This window comes from Lagenorhynchus albirostris, chromosome 15 (genome assembly GCF_949774975.1).
Source record: "Lagenorhynchus albirostris chromosome 15, mLagAlb1.1, whole genome shotgun sequence".
NCBI classification, from domain to species: domain Eukaryota; kingdom Metazoa; phylum Chordata; class Mammalia; order Artiodactyla; family Delphinidae; genus Lagenorhynchus; species Lagenorhynchus albirostris.
In genome coordinates this window covers 30229224-30252747 of record NC_083109.1, presented here as the reverse complement: position 1 = coordinate 30252747, position 23524 = coordinate 30229224, and the positions used below count along the sequence as shown (strand labels likewise).

The following is a 23524-nucleotide window of genomic DNA, read 5'->3' as shown; positions in this document are numbered from 1 at the left end:
GTTTGTAGGATATATGTTGGGCAGGGTCCTTGTGACCCCTGTCACACCTAGACTTGCCCTGCCACCAACTCTAAACCACCAAGGACCACACCCTTCTCTTGCCCACTACTGCCGGGGGGCTCTGCACTGCTGCAGGACACATGTCCTCAGTCCCAGGTCCTGAGAAATGGGTGCTCACAGCTACCAAGGACAAGGCAAGCACAGAGGTGGCTCTGGAGTGGCTAAAGACCCCAAAGGGGAGGTTTCAGCTAGAAGCCACCTTGAAGACTGAATAAGATTTCAGCAGGCTAAGATCATTTGTGGTGAGGCCAGAGCTGGTCAGCTGGAGAGCTCATGGGCAGACAGGATTGGCCCCACAGTGGGAACTGGTTCCAGGGTGGCCCCAGGGGGAGCAGGAAATGGGGGCAGAGCTGGGAGTAGGAAAGGAAGAGCTTTCAGGGTTGTATGGGGAACCACATCTCACGGGCAATGGGGAGCCACAGAAGACTTTTGAGCAGGGGAGTGACTCTTAAAGGCTGCACTTTCGTAAGCGCTCAGTCAAGCCCCATTATGGTCTATAGCTGGTAAGACTGGTGGTAGGGAGACAAGTCTAAAGTAAGAAACCATCATTTTTGCTGGATGCCTTGGAGCAAGTCACTGGGCCTATCTGGGCTCCAGTTCCTGGTGACTTGGGTGACAGGGAGGGGGCAGGGAAGTGGGGGAAAGGAAGAAACAGCTGTTCATCCTTGAGGGGCCTGGGAAAGCAGAACTTAGGGCGGGGCCAAGAGACAGAGAGAGGACTTTCTGGGGCATGCCACCAAGTGAGGGCATTCCTGGGTACAGCCTGAGCTGGGAACACGGGCTCCTGGCTTCCAGTGGCAGCGGCCCTGCCCTCTCACTGGGTTGGCCAGCATACCATGTGAGGAAACAGGGCTGGGCTCCCAGCAGGCTCTGAGATTGAGGTTCCCCAGGAGGCCTCTGTGTGCCCAGCCAGCACAGTGCACACCACCCTCTTAGGCACCAGAACCAGCGTGAGAACCTGCTATGGACTTCCTGCTCCAGCTCCTCCTCCTGGCCTCATCCATCCCAGCAGGTAACGTTGCTGGCCTTTTTCTTCTTAGAGGGCCTGGCTTCAGTGAGTCCAGCCCTCTGTTGGCCTGGGCAGACTGGACTGTGTCTGGTCACAGGTTTAGCTGCTGACGTTGAAGGAGGGCATGGGAAGGCAGTGACAGGGAACAGTGACCCTCTTTGGGGTGCCCAGAGGGGCTGCATTGCTGGGGGCACATCTGGGGCACCTTCTGTGGGGCAGAGCATGGGGCTTTGCAGTGACCCCAGGCCTGCATCACGCTCCTCCCTGTCCCGCCCCCCAACTCAGGCCTGACCTCATGGGGCGTCTCCAGTCCCCAGGCTGTGCAGGGCGTAAGGGGTTCCTGCCTCGTCATCCCCTGCATCTTCAGCTTCCCTGCCAGCGTGGAGGTGCCCCACGGCATCACAACCATCTGGTACTATGACTACTCGGGCAACCGGCAGGTAGTGAGCCATTCCGGGGACCCCCAGCTGGTGGAGGCCCGTTTCCAAGGCCGTGCCCTACTGGTGGGGCGTGCCGAGCACAAGTCGTGCAGCCTGCTGCTGAGAGACCTGCAGCCCGAGGACGCGGGCTCCTACAACTTCCGCTTTGAGATCAGTGAGGGCAACCGCTGGTCAGATGTCACAGGCACAGTGGTCACCGTGACAGGTGAGGAGCAGGGCCACTGCCTGGAAGGGACTCCCAGACTGCTCCTGGCCCCACTGGCTCACAGACCCAACGCTGGTCCTAAATCCAAATGCAACCTCAATCTTGGCCACAGTTCCAGCCCCAGCCCTGTGCCCCCTGGCATTACCCCCAATGAACCCCTCGCATCCTCCTTCCCCTTGAAGCCCCCCTGCCCCAGGCTGGAGTTTCTAGGGCAGGAGGTCTCAGGTGCAGTGAAGGGGAGTCCCTAGCCTCCTGTCTTTTTCCTCAGAGGAGCCCAGCATGCCCACCATTGCCTCACCAGCTGAGCTGCGCGAGGGCATGGAGGTGGACTTCAACTGCTCCACTCCCTACGCGTGCCTGCAGGAGCCAGTCAGTCTGCAGTGGCAAGGCCAGGACCCCACCCGCTCCGTCACCTCCAACCTCCAGAAGCTTGAGCCCACGGGCATCATCCACCTGGAGACCCTCCACATGGCCCTGTCCTGGCAGGACCATGGCCGGACCCTGCGCTGCCAGCTCTCGGTGGCCAAACACAAGACTCAGGGCGAGATTCACCTCCAAGTGCAGTGTGAGTGTGCTGGGGGCCACGCCCTCTTTACTGAGCACACGTCTGTGGCTCCCCAGTGGAAACAGTCCCTTCTCCAGCCTGTAGAAACAGCCAAGCTGCACTCGGACCAAAGGGTGGGGCAGGTGGAGAGAGACTACTAAGCCCTAAGGGCCACATTGAAAGGCTCTCTTCCACCTCCAGTCCCCGAAGCTGGGCTGGGCAGAGAAGAGGAGACACAAAAAGCCAGAGAATTGGGGGTCGAGCAGCAGGGGCCCTGGGATTTAGCCCAGCCCTGGAGGTTGCCACGGAGGCAGGGGTTTACCCCTTTCCTGCCTAAGGCCACTCATACTCGTAACCAGGGTAACACCCAGACATGGCAAAGAGGCAGTGGGAGAAAGTCCGAGTTTTCACTTGGTTATGCAACTTCCCATCACAGTAAAACAGGGCAGCCTGTTCTAGAACGACTGCTGTACACAGGCATCAGGCTGGCCGCTGGCTCCGCCATCAACTAGATGAGCAAACTTTGGGCAAGTTACTTGCCTCTCAGAGCCTCTGTTTTCTCATCTGTATAGTGGAGGTAATAGTAAATTCTTTCTATCTCACAGGATTGTTATGAAAATTAAAGGAGTGCTTGGTACCTATTAAGCACTCAAAAATATTAGCTTCTATTATTTTCATATTTACATAGATTAAGCACTTGAAAATATTAGCTTTTTTTTTTTTTTTGGCCACACCTCACAGCTTGCTGGATCTCATTTCCCTGACCAGGGATTGAACCTGGGCCACAACAGTGAAAGCCCAGAATCCTAACCACTAGTCAACCAGGGAACTCCTGAAAATATTAGCTTGTATTAGTATAGTTACATAGAGAGAGGCTTTGGAACAAGATTTAAAGAAGTACAGTTTCTTTGTATTGTATTTGTATTTCTTTGTTGTAACTCAACAAATGAGGTAAACATTCTGAGTGAATTTGACTCTGCCTTTGGCCCCTCCATTAGGTGGTTGGTCCCTTGCCAACAGCTACCACAAGCCACTAAAGCAAGCCGTGTGTCCATGACTCTCAGATAGAAGAGAGGTAATGGACATGTCATGAGGCAGAAAGCCATAGAGGGCAGCGTAGGCTGGACGCTAGGCCAAGCATCACAGCATCAGGCTGTCAGTGGAGAAGGAAGGGATCAGGACTCCTCACAAGGTGGGGGGCAGTGCCTGCCCTGGACGGGGGAACTAATGGGACTTATGATTTATCTGGGTGGGCTTCCTTAAGGCAGAGTGTTGAAAGAGGAGAGGAAAAATGCCCCCTGCCTTCCCTGAGCACCATATTCATCACCCCCCATCATGCCTTGCAGATGCCCCCAAGGGTGTGAAGATCCTCCTCAGCCCTTCGGGGCGAAACATCCTTCCAGGTGATCTGGTCACACTCACCTGCCAGGTGAATAACAGCTACCCTCAGGTCAGTTCCGTGCAGTGGGTCAAGGATGGGACGCACCTCAAAGACCAGAGTCATGTACTACAGCTGCCCCAGGCAGCCTGGGCCGATGCTGGCATCTACACCTGTGAAGCTGGGAATGGCGTGGGCTCTTCGGTCTCACCCCCTGTCAGCCTCCACGTCTTCAGTGAGTCCTGGGTGAGCCTGGGTCTTGACCAGAGGGCAGGGAGGTGTCCAGGCCATGGCAGCTGAGGGAAACCAGGCCAAGGTGCCTCCTGGGATGCCGGTAAGGAGTCCCAGCCTTGTGTCAGACAGATGACAAACCTCCCTGGCAGGGAACAGGGCAAAGAGATGCGTGGCCAGTCCAGGAGGCTCCTCTGCAGAAGGGGCGTGATGTAGAATGGGCAGAGATTTAGGCTGATTGGCTGCAGCCCTGAGGGTTTGGGCCTGGAAGTCAGCTGGGTATCCCCCAGTGTGCCCTATGTTGCCCCCCCAGTGGCTGAGGTCCAGGTGAGCCCAGCAGGCTCCATCCTGGAGAACCAGACAGTGACGTTGGCCTGCAACACACCTAAAGAAGCGCCCAGCGAGCTGCGCTACAGGTGGTACAAGAACCACGCCCTGATGGAGGACACTCACAGCCGCATCCTCCAGCTGCGCTCAGCCACCAGGGCTGATACAGGCTTCTACTTCTGTGAGGTGCAGAATGCCCAGGGCAGCGAGCGCTCTGGCCCGGTCAGCGTGGTGGTCAGACGTAAGTGGTGGTGGGGGGGCACTGGACCTGGGAGCAGGGCTAAAGAGTAGAGCCCCCTGCAGAAGGGTTGGGGTCGTGGGCCCAGGAGCCCTTGAGCTCACATCTGGTCAAGGCTTTGACATCCCCGGCCTTCAGTTTCCTCCTATTTAAAAAAACTTTTGGGCTTCCCTGGTGGCGCAGTGGTTGAGAGTCCGCCTGCCAATGCAGGGGACACGGGTTCGTGCTCCGATCCAGGAGGATCCCACGTGGCACGGAGCGGCTGGGCCCGTGAGCCATGGCCGCTGAGCCTGCGCTTCTGGAGCCTCTGCTCTGCAGCGGGAGAGGCCACAACAGTGAGAGGCCCGCGTACCACACAAAAAAAAAAAAACCAAAAACTTTTTATTTTGAAATAAGTTCAAACTTTAAAAAAGTTGCAAGAAGAAAACAAAGAATTATCATATACCTTTAACCTAGATTCCGCATTTGTTAATATTCTTGGAAAATTGATTTTCTCTCTCTCTCTCTAACTATATATTATATGTGTTTGTATATATATGTGCTCACACATGCACACATATACATGTATGTATGTATATATGCACATATATGTGTGCGTGCATGCACACATTTTCCTCTACATATATACTCTCTATCCACATGCATACATACATATGCACTCTATAGGTATACATACACACATATTCTATCATCTATCTATCCATCCATTTGTATTCCTGAAGTTGCAGGCATAATGCCCCTTTACCCCTTAATTTCTCAGCATGTATTTCCTAGGGTCACTCTCATGCATAATCACAGTACAACGATTGTATGTAGTCAGGAAACTTAACATTGATACAAGGCCATTGTCTAATCTACAATCCATATTTAAATTTTACCAGTTGGTCCAATAATGTCCTTTAGGTAATTACTTTTTTCTGGTCCAGGATTCAATCCAGGATCCTGCATTGCATTCAGTTGTCAAGTCTCTTTATTCTCCTTCATTCTGGCATAGCTCCTCAGCCTTTCCTTGTCTTCCTTGACATTGAGCTCCAACGAGCACAGGCTAGTTGTTCTGTGATGCTCTCAGTTTGTGTTGGTCTGAATGGAGCAGACCGAGCCAGTGCACGTGGGCAGGAACACCGTGGATGTGATTCTGTGTCTGTCTCCCTGTATCACATCAAGAGGCACATGGGGTCAGTTTGTCCCATTGCTGGGAGTGTTCACTTTGATTATTTGGGGCAGTGCTGCCCACTGCCAGGTTTCTTTGCCAGTTTTCCCACCTTTAAAGTGGGGTCCCTGGATCCCCACTCTCAGGGTGGCCACAAGGATTGACTGGGATGACAGAGTGATTTGCCCAATCCAGGATAGACACTCAGGAGCTGCTGGGGTCACTGCCCCTTTCCCAGGGCATTATGGGACAAAGTGGGTTCAGGAGTCATAGGCTATAAGGGGAGATCCAGGAATGCCCCTGTTGAGGGTAACAGGTCTGCCCCTCATCTTCACACAGACCCACCCCTCGCCCCGGACCTAACTGCCTTCCTGGAGACACAGGCAGGACTGGTGGGCATCCTCCAGTGCTCTGTGGTCAGCGAGCCCATGGCTACTCTGGTGTTGTCACATGGGGGCCTCATCCTGGCCTCCACTTCTGGGGAGGGTGACCGCAGCCCACGCTTCAGTCTCTCCTCTGCCCCCAACTCCCTGCACCTGGAGATTCGAGACCTGGGGCCAACTGACAGCGGAGAGTACACATGCTCAGCCACCAACTCTCTTGGGAATGCGTCCTCCACTCTGGACTTCCATGCCAATGGTAAGATGGCCCCAGTGAGGTTGGTGGAAGGAGTCTGAGGAGAAGGCCTTCTCTGGCACCTTCCTCCTGGGAGCCCAGAGGGGTCAACTGAGGGCCTGAACTAGTTGGCTAGAAAAAAATCACATCAAAGATATGAGGTATACAGTCATCCCAGCCTCAGAGGTTCCTAGAAGTCAAGGCAAAAAGGGAAACATGGCAGATTGAGTTATTCCTTTAGTACCCATTCTGACTCTGAGCTTGGAGGGTTCTTCAACGCGCATTCATTTGTTTTTTATTTATTGAACATTTGGGGCAGACTCCGTGCTAGGAGTCAGATGCAGAAGGCCAAGTAGAGAAGCTGGGTCTTGGTGCATGTGCTGCCCTTCCCTCCTTCTGAGGCAGACATAGCTAATTGACCAAGCCAGGTTTTTGACATAAGCCTGGGATCTGGCTCAGAATCCTTCCCAGCCATGCTTTAGCCAGCTACTACCAATAAGAGCTGAATTGGCATTCAAGACCAGACCCTCCTGGATCATCAAGAGATTCACAGAGCTGATGCCACGATGCCCAGAGCTCCCTACAATTGAGTTGGGAGAGGGGAACCCGGGGGCGCTTCCTGTGGTGGGTGGCATGAAGCCATAGGCATGCAGGGGAGCCGAGCCTTCCTCTCTCCCTTTCCTGCTAGCAGTCCGCCTCCTCATCAGCCCGGCAGCAGAGGTGGCAGAAGGGCAAGCAGTGACACTGAGCTGTAGGAGCAGCCTAAGCCCGACACCTGACACACACTTCTCCTGGTACCGGAATGGGGCCTTCCTTCTCAAGGGCCCCAGCAGCAGCCTTCTGCTCCCCGCTGCCTCCAGCACTGACGCCGGCTCATACCACTGTTGGGCCCAGGATGGCCATAGCACCAGCGGGCCCTCCTCACCTGCTGTCCTTACCGTCCTCTGTGAGTAGCCTTCCCACCAGCCCGTGGCTGCCGTGAGGAGGATCAGCCCATTGGAGTCCATCAGCCACCCCCACCTCCTCCAGGCTCTCCTGGCCCCGTCCTGCCCTGGGGTCTAGATGAGGAAGGCAGCCACGAGCCTAGACATCGCGGACCTCGACACCCAGGAGTGAAATTTGGAGACCGAGGCTGGGGAATCTCATTTCCCAGCCCCAGTTCCATTAGGGCTCTGCCTCTAGCCTCAGATCCATCATTGACACCATGTCCAAACTTTGTCCTCCAGAGCTGGGCCCTGGGACACTGTACTCATATATGTGCACACACCCCATAGGCTGTGCCCTCACAGGTGCAGACACGAAGGCAGAGCCTCTCCGCACAGGGACTGCGTCCTGTCAAGGGTGGATGCTTTTGAGGGGCTGACCAATGTTCAGGACATACTTAGCTTCCAGAACACTTTCCCTGACATGTGCAGGAGTCATGTCCGGGGACTGTCAGGAAGAGCAGGTGCCTCTAGGGGGTTTTCTAGTGTTCAGGGTGAGATGACATGGGGACTTTGGCCCCAATCTTCAGAAACTTCTAGGAAGAGGGCATTTTAGGCATTATCTATTCTCACAGGAGCTGGCTTGGAGATCAGAGATAAGAGGCAGGAAGGATCTTGGGGGAAGGGATGGGGTGCAGAGTGGAAGCAGAGAGCAAGACACCCATGGATTGCTAGGTAGGCACCTGCTCAGGAGCACCTGGAGGTTATGCAAGGTGGCTGCTTGCCTATATGGTACCTCTGTCCAAGCTAGAAAATGGCACTCCTTCTTCTGAGAAGATGCAGTCCAGCGCTAGGGCATAGCTTAGCACAAGGGGCATGGGCTGAGGTCCTCCCACCCTTGTCTGTTTGTCCTTGTGTCGTGCACAGCCTGCACAGCTGTTTGCGGCAGCTCTGGGTACCTGCCTTTGCTCGGTGTGTTCTGGGAGCCTCGCCAGCCTTTAGCGGACCTGTGGGACCCTGGCAGAGGCTGTGGGAGAGTGCCCATGCTCCTCTCCCTACAGATGCCCCACGCCAGCCCATGTTTACCGCCCGGCTGGACCTTGATACTGCAGGAGCTGGGGCTGGACGGCGAGGCCTCCTCTTGTGCCGTGTGGACAGTGACCCCCCCGCCCAGCTGCGGCTGCTCCACAGGGACCATGTCGTGGCCTCTTCCCTGCCATCCGGGGGCAGCTGTAGCACCTGTGGGGGCTGCTCCCAACGCACAAAAGTCACCAGGGCCCCCAACCTGCTGCGTGTAGAGATCCAAGACCCGGTGCTGGAAGACGAGGGCATGTACCTGTGCGAGGCCAGCAGTCTCCTGGGCAATGCCTCTGCCTCGGCGACCTTCGATGCCCAGGGTGAGGCGGGTCAGGGAAAGAGTCGCTCAGGGTCAGGGGCTGGTACTCGGGACCCCATTCCTTTGCAACCCCCAGCTCTAAGGTGGGTCTATTGGGCGAAACCACCTTTGGTCAGCAGTGGGAGATTGCTTTCCTCCCCATGCCCCATGGGCACCCCAGAGGGCCTCCTTCCCACCCCCTCCAGGCAGGGAGGCTGGACCACTGGCCCCGGGGTCTGGGGGGAAGACATCAAGGTGAGGCCTGTCTCAGTAGGCCTGTGCTGCCTGTTCTCCAGCCACTGTCCTGGTCATCACACCATCGCACACGCTGCAGGAGGGCACTGGAGCCAATCTGACTTGCAGGGTGGACCGGGAAGCCGGTGGCCCTGCCAACTTCTCCTGGTTCCGGGATGGGGCACTGTGGGCCCAGGGCCCCCTGGAGACCCTGACGCTGCTGCCTGTGACCAGAAGGGATGCTGCCCTGTATGCCTGCCGCATCCTCACCGAGGCTGGTGCCCAGCTCTCCACCCCTGTGGTCCTGAGTGTGCTCTGTGGGTGATGGGCAAGGGCAGGTCTGGGCCCTTGGAGGGTGGAAGGGGTGGTCTGGGGGAAACAGGGCTGAGGTTGGGTTTGGGGAGGCAAGAACTTGGCTCGGGTGTGGGCAAGTGCAGGACGGAACTGCGTATGTGTGTGTAACGGAGTGTGGCAGGTGAAAGGTGATAAGCTGTTCTGGGGGTGGCCTGAGCTCCCCACTGTCCCTGCAGATCCCCCAGATCCTCCAAAGCTGTCAGCTCTCCTGGATGTGGACCAGGGCCACACGGCTGTGTTCATCTGTACTGTGGACAGTCGCCCTCTTGCCCAGCTGTCTCTGTTCCATGGGGAGCACCTCCTGGCCACCAGCTCAGGGCCCCGGCTCTCATCCCGTGGCCATCTCCAGGCCAAAGCCACAGCCAACTCCCTGCAGCTAGAGGTCCAAGACTTGAGCCTGGCGGACTCTGGCAGCTACCGCTGTGAGGCCACCAATGTCTTGGGATCAGCCAACACTTCCCTCTTCTTCCAGGTCCGAGGTGAGTGTCAGTCCTCTGAAGCTGTGGTGGACCCAAGTGCCCTGGGGGCCACTCTGCATATTTATGTATAGATGTATAATATATAATATACAAATGTGAGTATATATACATATATATACACATGCATATGAATATATTCATATTCTTCATTTATCTATCTATATTCTTCTGTAATAATCCTCCCTAAGTGAATAAACCAGAAAAAAGGAAAGTTAATATCAATAATGCTGCAAAGGCCAAAGAAAAACACATTTTTTTCTACCACAATGACAAACATCAGTTTTTGAACATTTTCCTTGGGCTTTGATTCTGTAGAGAAATTGAAGGGGCTTGCTCATGGTCACGTGACTGGTCCCTGGCACAGTCTGGGCTCTCAGTCACCACTCCGGCTGTCCCTCCTTTTTACTCCCTCAACCCTGGTCTCCTCGTGCCTCAGACCCAGGGGGCACTAGGGACAGCCCTTTGCCCGGTCCCCAGTTCCTGGGCTCTCATGACTTAGAGGTTGGGTGCAGAGTTGGCTGGAGAGAGCTGAAAAGAACTCAAGATTACACAGCTGCTAACTTCCCCTTTTAAGCACTTGGTCACCCATGCTGAGGCCAGCTCATGATAAGGACAATGGCACTTGGCATGACCTAAATCCCTACCATTTCAGTGCTTTATGGGGTCAAATCAACATTTGTCAAGAGCTAACATGTGCAGGTGCTGTGCCTGGCACTGGGGTTACAGGTCACACAAGCTGAGGGGCCAGGTGAGGCTCACCCTCTGGTAGGTGAAATACGATTGACAAAGCAAAACCATAACTCAAGGTGGTGGGCAGTGAATGCTAGGTCAGAACCAGGGCACGGGAGTCAGGTGCAGGAGAGGAAGAGGCGTGGAACTGCAGTGGGGCCCTCAGTGGTGGTCTGGTTGGGGAGCTGTGGCTCCGGGACACGGGCTTGGGGTCTTGCAGTCCTCATGTGGACACACATGTAGTCCCAGAATGTGGGACGGTATGGCGGAGGGCCCTCACCTGCTCTTGGTTTCTCCCTGCAGGAGCCTGGGTCCGGGTGTCACCATCGCCTGAGCTCCGAGAGGGCCAGGCTGTGGTCTTGAGCTGCCAGGTATCCACAGGGGTCCTGGAGGGGACCTCATACCGCTGGTATCGGGATGGCCAGCCCCTCCAGGAGTTCACCTCGGCCACAGTCCATTTTGCAGCCATAACTTTGAGCCAAGCTGGGGCCTACCATTGCCAAGCCCAGGCTCCAGGCTCAGCCACCACGAACTTGGCTGTCCCCGTCAGCCTCCACGTGTCCTGTAAGCACTTTTATCTCGTTTGTGTTTCCTGGGGGATGAGGGAACCAAGGGCATGACTGGGGAAGGAGATGCCGAGCCCCAGGTCCTGGGCTCTGCCTCCGAGAGTCCTAGATGAGGGACCACCTGGTTGGGCCCTGACCACTGCCTGCTTTGTGTAGATGCCCCTCGCCAGGCCACACTCATCCCCCTGATGGACACAGGCCCTGGGCGCCTGGGCCTCCTCCTGTGCCGTGTGAACAGCGACCCTCCAGCCCAGCTACGACTGCTCCACGGGGACCTCCTCGTGGCCTCTACCCTACAAGGTGTGGGGGAGCTTGCAGGCAGCTCTCCCCGGCTACAGGTGGCTGTGGCCCCCAACACGCTGCGTCTGGAGATCCACAATGCAGTGCTGGAGGATGAGGGCGTTTACACCTGCGAGGCCACCAACGCCCTGGGCCAGGCCTCGGCCTCAGCCACCTTTGATGCCCAGGGTCAGTGTAGGGGTGTGAGTGTGTGTGTGGGTGGCTCCTTTAAGAGAAGAGGAGGTTGGAGAGGGTTCTGGAAGCCTGGGGCACAGGCAGGAGGGTTGAACATAGGACAGTCTGCATTCCCACCCTCCTTAAGGGCAGCAGTCTCCAGACCTGGTTTTTATGGAAAACCTTTTTTATTTTTATTTATTTATTTTAAAAATTTTATTATTTATTTATTTTTGGCTGCGTTGGGTCTTCGTTGACTGCGCACGGGCTTTCTCTCGTTGCGGCGAGCAGGGGCTACTATTTGTTTCATTGCAGGGTGCAGGCTTCTCATTGTGGTGGCTTCTCTTGTTGCAGATCACAGGCTCTAGGCGCATGGGCTTCAGTAGTTGTGGCTCACGGGCTTAGTTGCTCCGCGGCATGTGGGATCTTCTCGGACCAGGGCTCCAAACTGTGTTCCCTGCTTCGGCAGGCAGATTCTTAACCACTGCACCACCAGGGAACTCCCTGAAAACCTTTCTTAAAAACAGAATTTTACATGAATGCCCAGTGGATAAAACTAATCAGAAAGGGGACACTCAAGGAGAAACCACAGCAGGGCAGATGAGGCCTGTAGGGGTCAGGGCGCCACAGAGAGAACTCTGCTTGGGACCACCTGACAGGTGATGAGCCATTTCCTAAGCTCCATATCTGAGCCCCACTTACAGGTGGGTCACCTGTGCCTCCCAGAGACCGAGGGGCTTCCCACCCTCATGGAGACAGTTGGCTTGCTTTACACAGCCTTCGGTATTCCCTGGTGTCCCCATGCCCTCCTTCTCTCCCCAGCTGTGAGTGTGCAGGTGTGGCCAAAAGCCACCGTACAGGAGGGGCAGCTGGTGAACCTGACCTGCCTTGTATGGGCTACCCACATGGCCCAGCTCACCTATACATGGTACCAAGATGGGCAGCAGCGCCCAGGTGCTGTCCACTCCATCCGCCTGCCCAACGTCACGGTCATGGATGCTGCCTCCTACCGCTGTGGCGTGTTGACCCCTGGCCAGGCACTCCACCTCTCCAGACCCGTCACCCTGGACGTCATCTGTGAGTGTGGCTGGATGCAGGGTGGAGCTGGGAGGAATGACAACAGCTTGCAGGGATCAGGGCATGGCCAGAGCCTCACAGGCATCCACCCCAGGAACTCAGTAACGAGCTGGCTGATGGAGTACTGGACAAGGAGTTTGGGACCACTGGGGCAGAGAAGCAGTGCCCCAGATTGGGCAAGTGGAGGCCTTTGGGGGTGGGGAGCCAAGGTCCTCTTGGTTAGAATGCCACCTGAAAACTGGCCTCCTCACCACTGTGGTCCCTGAACTCCTTCTATGCCTTCGTGCCTCCGTAGATGCACCCCGCGGCATGCGCCTGACCTATCTCCTGGAGAGCCGCGGCGGGCAGCTGGCCCTGGTGCTGTGCACAGTGGACAGCCGCCCACCTGCCCAGCTAGCCCTCAGCCACGCTGGCCGTCTCCTGGTGTCCTCGACCACAGACTCTGTCCCCAACACCCTGAGGCTGGAGCTGTGGGAGCCTAGGCCCAGTGATGAGGGTCTCTACAGCTGCTCGGCCCGCAGTCCTCTGGGTCAGGCCAACATGTCCCTGGAGCTGCGGCTAGAGGGTGAGGCAGGGCCCTAGCCAGGCCCACCAGGGGTGGGATCAGTTATGGTGACTGGCCAGCCCAGCTGACCATGTCTTCTTGGTACAGGTGTGCAGGTGACCCTGGCTCCGTCAGCCACTGTGCCCGAGGGAGCCCCTGTCACAGTGACTTGTGAAGACCCTGCTGCCCGCCCACCCACCCACTATGCCTGGTACCACAACAGTCGTTGGCTGCAGGAGGGGTCAGCTGCCTCGCTCTCGTTCCCGATGGCTACACGGGCTCACGCGGGTGCCTACACCTGCCAGGTCCAGGATGCCCAGGGCACACGCAGCTCCCAGCCCACAGCGCTGCATGTCCTCTGTGAGCGAGTGTCCTTGGCTGGGGGTACCCAGGGTGGATGGAGGGTGCTTCTGGGCCCTGGTGTGGGTGGGCATAGGACTGCAGGGAACCTGGGAACGGACACTTGGGGAAAGAAAGACATAGGTGATGAGGGAAGATTCCTTAAGGTCCTGTGAACCCTGTCTGGAGGAATCTGCCCACAGGACTCCTGAGAAGCTGTCACTTCCCAGAAGTGACCATTTTCCCAGAGGTTTCAGCCTCACCAATGCCAGGCAGGTGGACAATGGATAGCACAGGGTTTCCAAGCAAAGCCCTCAACTCTGCCCTGCCCCACAATGCAGATGCCCCTCGGGACGCTATCCTGTCCTCCTTCTGGGACTCAAGGGCCAGCCCCATGGCCGTGGTACAGTGCACTGTGGACAGTGAGCCACCTGCCGAGCTGGCCCTGTCCCGCGATGGCAAGGTGCTGGCCACCAGCCACGGGGTCCACGGCTTAGCAGTGGGGACGGGCCACGTCCAGGTGGCCCGCAACGCCCTGCGGCTGCGGGTGCAAGATGTGCCCTCAGGTGACAAGGACACCTACGTCTGCACAGCCCGCAACTTGTTGGGCTCAATCAGCACCATGGGGCAGCTGCAGGCAGAAGGTAAGCAGGCCAGAGCGCAGGAGGGGCGCCAGTGCTGTGGGGTCTGAGTCCATGTGAGGGGTGGGGCTCCCACAAAAGGGGGCTGGCTGGCCTGACCTGGTGGGGAGGAACAGCTCCCCCTGGAGGGGGTTGCCCAGCCTGAGGGGGAGAAACAGCCTGGCCCTTGGAGAGCTCCCTACAGAGCGGGCGGGGCATGGAGGTATGGCAATGTCCAAGGGGAGCTTGGGAGCAGGGGAGACATAACCTTGCCCTCACAGGGCCCAGACTGCGGGTGGGAGCACTGACCTGCCCTGGGGAAACCAGGGATGGGAAGACAGACATAACCCTACCCTCAGGGAGCTCAGTTTGAGGGACAAGGTGCAGCCCCACCTTGGGGAGTCCAACCTGAGGGCAAGACACAGCCTCACCCATCGAAAAGCTTGAATTGATGAGAGAGGGAGGCAGAGCTTTGCCCCGGAATTCCCCGGGGCAAGGAGGAGAGATAGCCCTGTTCTCAATCTGATGGGGGAGACACAGTCCCACTTTTGGGGATCCAGATCCCAAGTCAGATCAGGCTTTCCCATCATGCACAGAGGCCAACCGAGAGACTCCGGCTCCTACAGGCCTACAGATCCCTAACCACCTCTGGTCCTGCAGGTGTGCGCGTGGTGGCTGAGCCAGGGCTGGATGTGCCTGAGGGCACAGCGCTGAACCTGAGTTGTCACCTCCCTGGCAGCCCTGGGCCCATGGGGAACTCTACCTTTGCTTGGTTCTGGAATGGCCGGCAACTACACACAGAGCCTGTGCCCACCCTCGCCTTCACTCATGTGGCCCTCGCCCAAGCTGGGATGTACCACTGCCGGGCTGAGCTCCCCACTGGGGCCACCACCTCTGCTCCAGTCATGCTCCGGGTGCTCTGTGAGTGTGACATCCTCCCCCTGCCCCAGTCTCCCCACATCTCACACGCCCACTTCAGGTCTTCCTCCTCTTCTGTCTGCAAAGAGCAAGGACTTCACAGGAATGGAGTCCTGGGTCAGAGGATTCCCAGTGACTGATGTGTGATCTTGTGTATCCCTGCCTTGGCTTCCTTATCTGTAGAATGTCAGTCCCCTCACCTTGTGAGGAGTACACAAGATAGTATACAGTAGGCCCTCATTAACATTGGCCCCCTACTTTATTCTTCACCAGGGACCCATACCGTATCAGTAAGCTATTGCTGTGTAATAAGCCACCCCAAAACCTAGTGCTTAAAACGACAGCCATTTTTCATTTGCTCACAATTCTGTGGGTCAGAAATTTGGGCTGGGCTCAGCTGTGCAGCTCTGCTAGTCTTACCTCATGTGGCTGCATTTGCCCAGTGGCTGAACAGAGGCTAGATGGTCTAGGATGGCTTCACCCTCATGGCAATTGGGGCTGGCTATAGGCTGGGCCACATGTATCCAGCAGGTTGGCCTGGGCTTCCCACATGGTTGTTTTCCAAGGACAGCAGAAGATGCAAGGCCCCTTGAGGTCTAGCCCTGAAGTCGTACAATGTTATTTCTTCTGCCTTCAAAGTGAGTCACAGATTTAAGGAGTGAGGAAACAGGCTCTCCCTCTTAATGGGTGGAGCAGCAGTCATCTTGCATGGGGTACAGGGAGGGGAGGAATTTGTGGTTGTTTCTGCAATCACCACACTCCCTGTCTTCCCACAGACCCTCCCAAGACACCCACCATGATGGTTTTTGTGGAGCCCGAGGGTGGCATCCAGGGCATTCTGGACTGCCGAGTGGACAGCGAGCCCCTAGCCAGCCTGACCATCCACCTTGGCAGTCGGCTGGTGGCCTCCAGCCAACCCCAGGTTGCTCCTGCCGAGCCACACATCCACGTCTCAGCCACCCCTAATGCCTTGAGGGTGGATATCGAGGAGCTGAGGCCTGGTGACCAGGGGGAATATGTGTGCTCTGCCTCCAATGCCCTGGGCTCTGCCTCTGCTGCCACCTACTTTGGAACCAGAGGTGAGCGGGGCTCTATCTCTCAGGCCACTCTGCGTAGAGGCCCAGTTCTCAGGTCCAAAGGCTTCCTTCTGAGGTCTTTCCTGAATCACTTCTGCTGCAATCAGCTTGTCTAGTCTAGACTGATTTCTTGAAGCTCCTTTGCATGGGGACGCTTCTGAGAGAAAGTGAAACTTAGGTTTCATCTTGGGGGAGTCACCTTAGGAGGGAGCATTGGAGGCCTGGAGCCACAGCCACCCCTAAACCCCACCCCTGTGTTCCAGCCCTGCATCGCCTGCATCTGTTCCAGCAGCTACTCTGGGTCCTGGGGCTGCTGGCAGGCCTCCTCTTCCTACTGTTGGGCCTGGGGGCCTGCTACGCCTGGAGGTGGGTCTGGAGCTAGAAGGTGGACAGAGTTACCTCATCCTTCCCCCATGTTCCTCCCACCAAATTCACAAGCTCCATACTTCCTAGCCTGTCCCTCTCTTTGCTCCAAATTTGGAAAGCCCTTCTAGAATCGTCTCTAAATCTATCTTTCTGTAGTTTTCTTCTTTTCTTATCTCTGCCCTCTCACTGCTGAAGAAAGGGCTGGGGAGGAAGAAAGTAGCCTACTCTCCACAAATCTCCCCAGCGCTCTGTGTAGTGAGCAGTCTGGGGTGAAGCTTACGGGGTGGGGGAAGGGAATGGGGGCAGGCGGGGGAGGGGAGAGGCTCTCTGAGTCCACTTTTACCCTTGCAGAAGGAGGCATTTTCATCAGCTGAGAGTGGGTGAAAATTCAATGGAGATGGCTTCTCAGAAGGAAACCACACAGGTATTCGTTCACCATGTGGGCACATGCAGACACAATGCTCGGCTAACCCGCACTGCGGGGCTGGCACCGAGAGATTACTCTCATTTATAGGATGGTATCTGGGGCTAGGCAGAGACTAGGGAGAGAGCATAGTGACCCAGCGCCCCCTGAGAAGACAGGGGGAGCCATATTCTGACTGGGGCAGAGCAGTCACGTGCTTGCTGCGTGGCTGCCTGAATGACTGGAGCAGACATTCTGAACTGATCAGCATCACCTCTACTTCCAGGACACATCTTGTAACACGGGACCCCACCTGGGTTTTAGGGTCTCTCTTCCCCACTCCTGATTCTGCCCATCACCTGGGCAGGAGTGAAAGTCTGTTTCTCCTCCCCTGTGATGTGTCCCCTTCTTCAGATAATCCATTTGGTGGGCCAGGGCTCCCAGCCACATTTCCAGTCATGCACACTCTCACCAATCCCCTTGGGACCCCTACCCAAGGCTGGGGACCTGGGGGACTGCCCTCCAGAGTTAGAGGTCAGGTGATGACTACTCCCAGAGTCCTCCAGTGACCAGAGTTTTCTCTGTGGGAAGCTCATTGATCCTGGTGCAGCCACATTTGTGACCTCGTCCTGTGCTCTGCCCCTGAGCTGACCTGTAGCATTTCCTGCTTTCAGGGGGAGGAGGTTACCGGAATCTGTGACGACTCGGGCCCTGTGAACAAGGCAGCGTTGGGTCCTGCCTGCCTCCATGAAAACAGCCCTGTGGCACCTGACTTTCTATGACCTGGCTCCAAACCCCAAGAAAAATGGGTGGTGAGAGGTGGAGGTGAACATCAATCTACCAGGAAAGGTGTTGACCCTGGGGGACTCTGAAGAGAAATGAATTGACCATGTCCATGTCTCTTTCTCTTTTCTCTGGATCTCATCTCTCCATTGATATTCCAGTGCATTGCCTCTTCATATCTTTCTCCTCCAAGCTTACCCTGGACATTTGAGATGGATTAGAATAGAAGAAAAGCTTTCTACATCATCACAGGCTGGTCAAGGCACTCTGTACTAGCTAGAATATAAGCTAGGCTACTCTAACAAGACCAAATACAGTAACTTCAACGTGAGAGAATTTGATTTTTCTCTCCCATACTAGTCTGGGAATGTTATGGTGGTTTAAGATGTTGGAGCTCTGGATCCTTCTATTTTGTTTTTCTCCATCCCTAAAATGTTGCCTTTGATTGTGAAGTTCACAGTGATGCCATTGCATTCACACTTCCTCCAGCAAGAAGAGGGAAGAGTGGAAGTTAAAGGCATGCCCATTCCCATTGTGGCTACAACCCATTAGTTGCGCAGGTAATTTCCACTTACTTCCCATTGGCTGGAATTTAGTCATATGGCCATGCCAAGCTGCAAGGGATTCTGGGAAATGTAGTTTTTAATTAGATATTCAAAGGACTCCCAACTATCAACTCATCCCTGAGACTTTGACATTGATGGGAATGCTGCCAGCAGGCCACGTTCTGTCTCAGTGCCCATCTACTGAAGGCCAGGGTGCGTCTTTGTCTATTCTGGTCATGGGCTTCCTGGAGGAGGTAGTCTCTCTCACACATTAAGACTGGGAAATCAAGAAGGTTTCATGGTCCCTAGGGAGAGGGAATCCCAGGCAGTTGGGTTGCCTGAACAGGCATCTTGTGCCAGATCTGGCTTCTGGAAGAAGAGATGCCCCCATTCCCACTCCCCCAGCCCCAGAGAATGGGGAGCAGAAATGGTATCAGCAACCTTGTTTCTGCTCCAAGTGCATTCCTGCCCATGATCAAGTGAGCTCATGTCCTCTTCCTGGAAGCTTGTGCACCAGGGGCTGTTAAGACAAACAAGGGTCACTAAGAAAGAATAACATGCCCCTAGGGAAGTCAGTGCCTGAGGGGAAGCAGTTCTCAAGTGGGCTAGGGACTCCCCTGGTATCCTGGTGGCAGATGGTGGGAGGAGCAAAGAGCCCACCACTCTGGGATTTGAGTTGAGAAATGTGAAGAGAAGTGGGGAGTTGGCATAGGAGCTAACAGGTTGGGAAAAAATTGGAGGCCAGGTGAGATTTATGTAGCCGTGGCTGGACCCTTCCAGTCCCAGGTCCTATACTTATTAGTGCCTGATTGCCAGGCTCTTCCTGAGAGTCTATCAGGCATGTCCTCCCAGTAAACATCCATCCTGTGACATAACTGGAATGAGTCTCTTTCTTGCAATCCAAACTGTTGGACTGGAACACAGAGGATTCGAATGTGAGTAGGGTTTATTCTGGGACACCATCTGCTGGAGGTGGCAGTGGGTGCAAATTATATGAGCTTTACCACAAACTACTTTATGCTCAAGCAATTCGTGCCCCTTCCTTCTCCGTGAGGCTCTGGGCACTGCTCACCTCTGCTGCACACATGACCAGCACTGTGCTTGGCATGCAGTAGGTAAGCATTTAATAAACACTGTTTTTTCTACATTGCTCTCAAGTGGGAGGGTGGAAACTGTGGGCTAAAACCAGAGATGGGACAAGGAGAGAGCAAGCTAGATGCAGCCGGAAGTTTTGAAACTAAGGAAGAGAGGGTGATGGGAGGACCACGGGTAGCCACAGAAGGGATGGCTACTGGAGGATTTGGGAACAGTTGACTTGGAGTCTTCATCTGCTTCTGTGCACCTCCAAGGGGACGTAGGTCCACCTGGGATTGGAGGGTTCTCAGAGGGGTTAGTTTTGTCCACCCCTAGTGGTCTGAGGCTCCTCAAGGCTTTTAAATAAACTTTTAATTCAAGGGTAGCACACATACAGGAAAGTGCACACATTTTAAGTGTACAGTTCAATGACTTTTCACAAAGTGAATATACCCGTGTAACCAGCACCCAGATCAAGACACAGACCATTACCAGCCCCCAGAGTCTCCCTTGTGCCCCTCTCTCCAGTCGCAAGCCCCCAAAGGTAACTAGTATCCTGACTTCTAACACCATAGGTTTGATGTGTCTGTTTTTGAACTTTATGTGGGAACCATACAGAATGCAGGATGACTTTGGAAAACTGTTTGACATTATCTATTAAAGCTAAAATACCCCTGTCCTATGACCCTGAAATTCTACCCCTGGGTATTTGTTCAAAAGGATTAAGGGCTTATATCTGCTGTGAGACTTGTACCAGAATGTTTATAGTCACCGTTTTCCGGGTCACTCTTCAGAATGAGCTCTGTTTACAGATGGTGGGTGTTGCCCATTACACAAACACTTCGAAGGCTTAGCTCTCACTGGCTTTCTTCCCAGGACACTTCCAGATGCCCCTCTGGAGAGTGACACTAACACACCATCTGATAAATCATCTTTCCCACCGTGTCATTGGTCACGAACACCAAGCTGATGAGTGGCACTTCTAGGACCCTTCTTCTTCAACTTTGGTCCAATGACCCCAGCCCCTCCTCTGCAACCTCCGAATGTAAACAAAGAGCTGCTCTGAGATTTTAGCAGAAAATTCCTCTTACATGCTTGGACACAGCTTATCTGAGTTTGGGAGGCATCCACTTTGCAAGGACTCCAGTCCCTCTATGGCTTTTAAGCTACGTGTCCCCCTCATTTTATTAGCACTGACTGTGTGCCAGGTCCTGTGCCAGGCAGCGAACATTGTCCCAGAGCCTACAGAACTTAAGGTCTGGAGGAGAGAGACAAGGCAATGGGCAAGTGCATTGCTGTGTGAGATGTGGTGCAGTGAGAAGGATAGTGCAGGGGACAGTGGCCGGCTTCGAGTCAGGGAGGGCCCCTGGACAAGAAGACACCAAGGCCACGGTCTGCAGTGTGAGTAGGAGTCAGCCAGTGTGCTGAAGCCTCCCCTCTGCCTTCAGAGTCTGGCTGCCCTGGAGGTTGCTCTGCTTCCCTGGCCCCCAGGTCATGGGACTTGCGCCACCTCCGGGCCAGGGTGCACACTGGTGTTGTCCTGCCCCTGTGACCTCTGGAGCTTTCTTAGCTGCCCCTCTCTTCTTCCTCTTCAGGACTGTTTCCTTTATCATGGTCGGCACTTGCATCTTCCTAATTTGCCCTCTTTCAGGATCCACATTCTCCTTTGGGATCTCCAGTTGAGCTCCTGTTTCAAGACGGAAGCCTGGTCTCTCTGTTCACCCCTACTCCTCCCCAAAGCCTCTTCGGATGAGAAAAGAGATAGCAAAATGGACCAAGAGTGTGACAGGATGCCTTACTCTCTGCCTCTTGGTCATCCAGCAGGAATATCAGGAATTCTGTCCTGGAGGGGTGGCCTCTGCTGCTGTCAGTCCCCAGGACAAAAAGAGCCCCTCACTTTCCCCGTTCAGGGAGGATGTGGGGAAGAGTAGGGGTGGACAGAGAGGCCCAGGCTCTTTCATCTTCAACCAGGAGCACAACCAGAGATTCCAAAAGAGAATGTAGATTCTGAGAGAAGGCAAATTAGGAAGATACAAGTCCTCATCCACAGGGGGAGGGGTTGATGCCTCTCCAGCCTGTCTACACTGGAGCACCCATCATGACCAAAGCCATCTATGTCTGTACTAGGTCTCGTTCCCCATTACAAGGTTTCATGTGCAAGTGACCTATTAAGAACGTGTTCCCAAAAAAAAAAAAAAAAAAAAGAAAAAGAACATGTTCCCAGGGGAGACCAGTAAAGGGGTGGAGGAAGCAGGACAGGCAAAGGGAGGAAGCTAAGGACCCATGCATATGAATGTCCACAGCAGCATTTTTTATAACATCTCACAACTAAGAACTACTCAAAGCTCCAGCAACAGTAGTGTCAGTGAAAGAAAAGTGTGGTTATAGTCACACAATCAAATGTTACTCAGCAATGAGTATAACTGAGCTGAAGCCACACACCACAGGCTGGATACATCTCACAAACTGGGGAAAATATTTGCAACTCATACTCCAGACAAAGGGTTCATCTCCCTTATATATAGAGTTCCTTCAAGTTGTTAAGAGAAAGACCCAACAGAAAAATGAGCTGTGGATATGAACAGGCAATTCAGGGAAAAAGAAATACAAACAGCTCTTAAATGTTTGAACAAATATTCAACCTCACTCATAAGACAAAATGCAAATGGAGACTGCGCTTTCACTTTCAGACTAGCAAATATTACATTTTGATAATTGTGTTGGTAAGGTTGTGGGAAAATGAGCACTCCAGATATTGCTGGTACAACTGTGAATTGGCACAAATCAGAGGGCAATTTAACTCTATCTACCCAAATCACAAACACACATATCCTTTGACCCAGCAATCCTGCTTGTAGGAGATCGTCTCACAGATGAAGTTGTGTATATAATTATCCATTACAGCATTGTTTGTAATAGTAAAGGGACTGGAAACCATTTATATGCCCAAGAGGAGACTATGAATAAATGATAGCATTCAGCTATTAAAAATGATGAGAATGCTGCATACTCATTAGAATGGCTAAAATTTAAAAGGTTGGGGACTTCCCTGGTGGTACAGTGGTTGAGAATCTGCCTGCCAGTGCAGGGGATACAGGTTCGATATCCGGTCCAGGAAGATCCCACATGCTGTGGAGCAACTAAGCCCGTGCACCACAACTACTGAAGCCCGTGCGCCTAGAGCCCGTGCTCCGCAACAAGAGAAGCCACTGCAATGAGAAGCCCGCACACTGCAGCGAAATGAAGAATAGACCCCGCTCACTGCAACTAGAGAAAGCCTGTGTGCAGCAATGAAGACCCAATGCAGCCAAATAAATAAATAAGTAAATAAAAATAAAAGGTTGACAACACTAAAATGTTGGTGAGGATATGGAGAACTCTGACACATTGCTAGTGGGAATGTAAAATGGTACAGACACTTTGGAAAATAGTTTCTTTAAAACATTAAACATGCCCTTTACTGTATGACCTTGCAATTCTACTTCAAGGTATTTACAGATGAGAAATGAAAACACGTTCATACAGATTTACACAGCAATTTGTAGCGGCCATATTTAGAAGAGCCCAAACAGGAAACGAACCCAAATGCCTAGCTGGAGAATAGAGAAACCGTGCTTCCCCCTTACCATGGAACATAGCACTACAAAAGAGCAAATTACTGCTACATGAACCAATGCAAATGAATCTCAAAAACAAAGAGGGAAGGAAACCAGACACAAAAGAGTACATGTTTTATGATTCTACTTGTTTGAAGTTCTAGAACAGGCAAATCTTATCTATAGACAGAAAGTATATCAGTGGTTGCCTGGGGTTAGGAGTGGGAGAGATTGACTCGGAAGGGGCACAGGAAAACTATTTGGGGGTGATGGAAAGGTTCTATCTAGATTGTGGTGGTGATTACATAGGTGTATAAATTTATCAAAACTCATCTAATTGTACACTTAAAGTAAGTACATTTTATTGTAATTTTAAAATCCAAAGTAATCATAGTAGAATAATAGTAATAATCATAAGAATAGTGTTGGGACTTCCCTGGTGGCACAGTGGATAAGATTCTGTGCTCCCAATGCAGGGGCCCAGGTTCGATCCCTGGTCAGGGAACTAGATCCCACACACATGCTGCAACTGGGAGTTCGCATGCCACAACTAAGGAGCCCACCTGCTGTAACTAAGACCCGGCACAACCAAATAAATAAATATTAAAAAAAATAATAGTGTTAATGTGGACTTCCCTGGTGGTCCAGTTGTTAAGACTCTGCACTTCCACTGCAGGGGGCACAGGTTCAATCCCTGGTCAGGGGAACTAAGATCCCATATGCTGCATGGCAAGGCCAAAACAAGAAAGAAAAAGAAAAAGAATAGTATGTTAAGGAGACCACTGATAGGAAGGATCTCCAAGGGTATTAAGTGAAAAAACTCAAGGTACAGAAAAAAAAAGAGGAAAAAAAGTGTTTGTATTGTCGTGGACA

General features: G+C 53.7%; 1 protein-coding gene across 1 annotated transcript; it reads left to right on the top strand.

Moving 5' to 3' along the window:
* Positions 1-827: 827 nt before the first annotated feature.
* Positions 828-17738, top strand: SIGLEC1 (sialic acid binding Ig like lectin 1). Its single transcript, XM_060122784.1, has 21 exons — positions 828-1072; positions 1355-1714; positions 1983-2279; positions 3605-3871; positions 4181-4435; positions 5922-6221; positions 6886-7143; positions 8182-8517; positions 8792-9046; positions 9260-9562; positions 10595-10855; positions 11014-11325; positions 12133-12387; positions 12683-12952; positions 13040-13291; positions 13612-13914; positions 14551-14811; positions 15585-15887; positions 16148-16250; positions 16602-16674; positions 17328-17738. Exons 1-21 carry the CDS (start codon positions 1024-1026, stop codon positions 17433-17435), a joined length of 5181 nt encoding a protein of 1726 aa, XP_059978767.1. The 5' UTR covers positions 828-1023; the 3' UTR covers positions 17436-17738.
* Positions 17739-23524: the final 5786 nt, after the last annotated feature.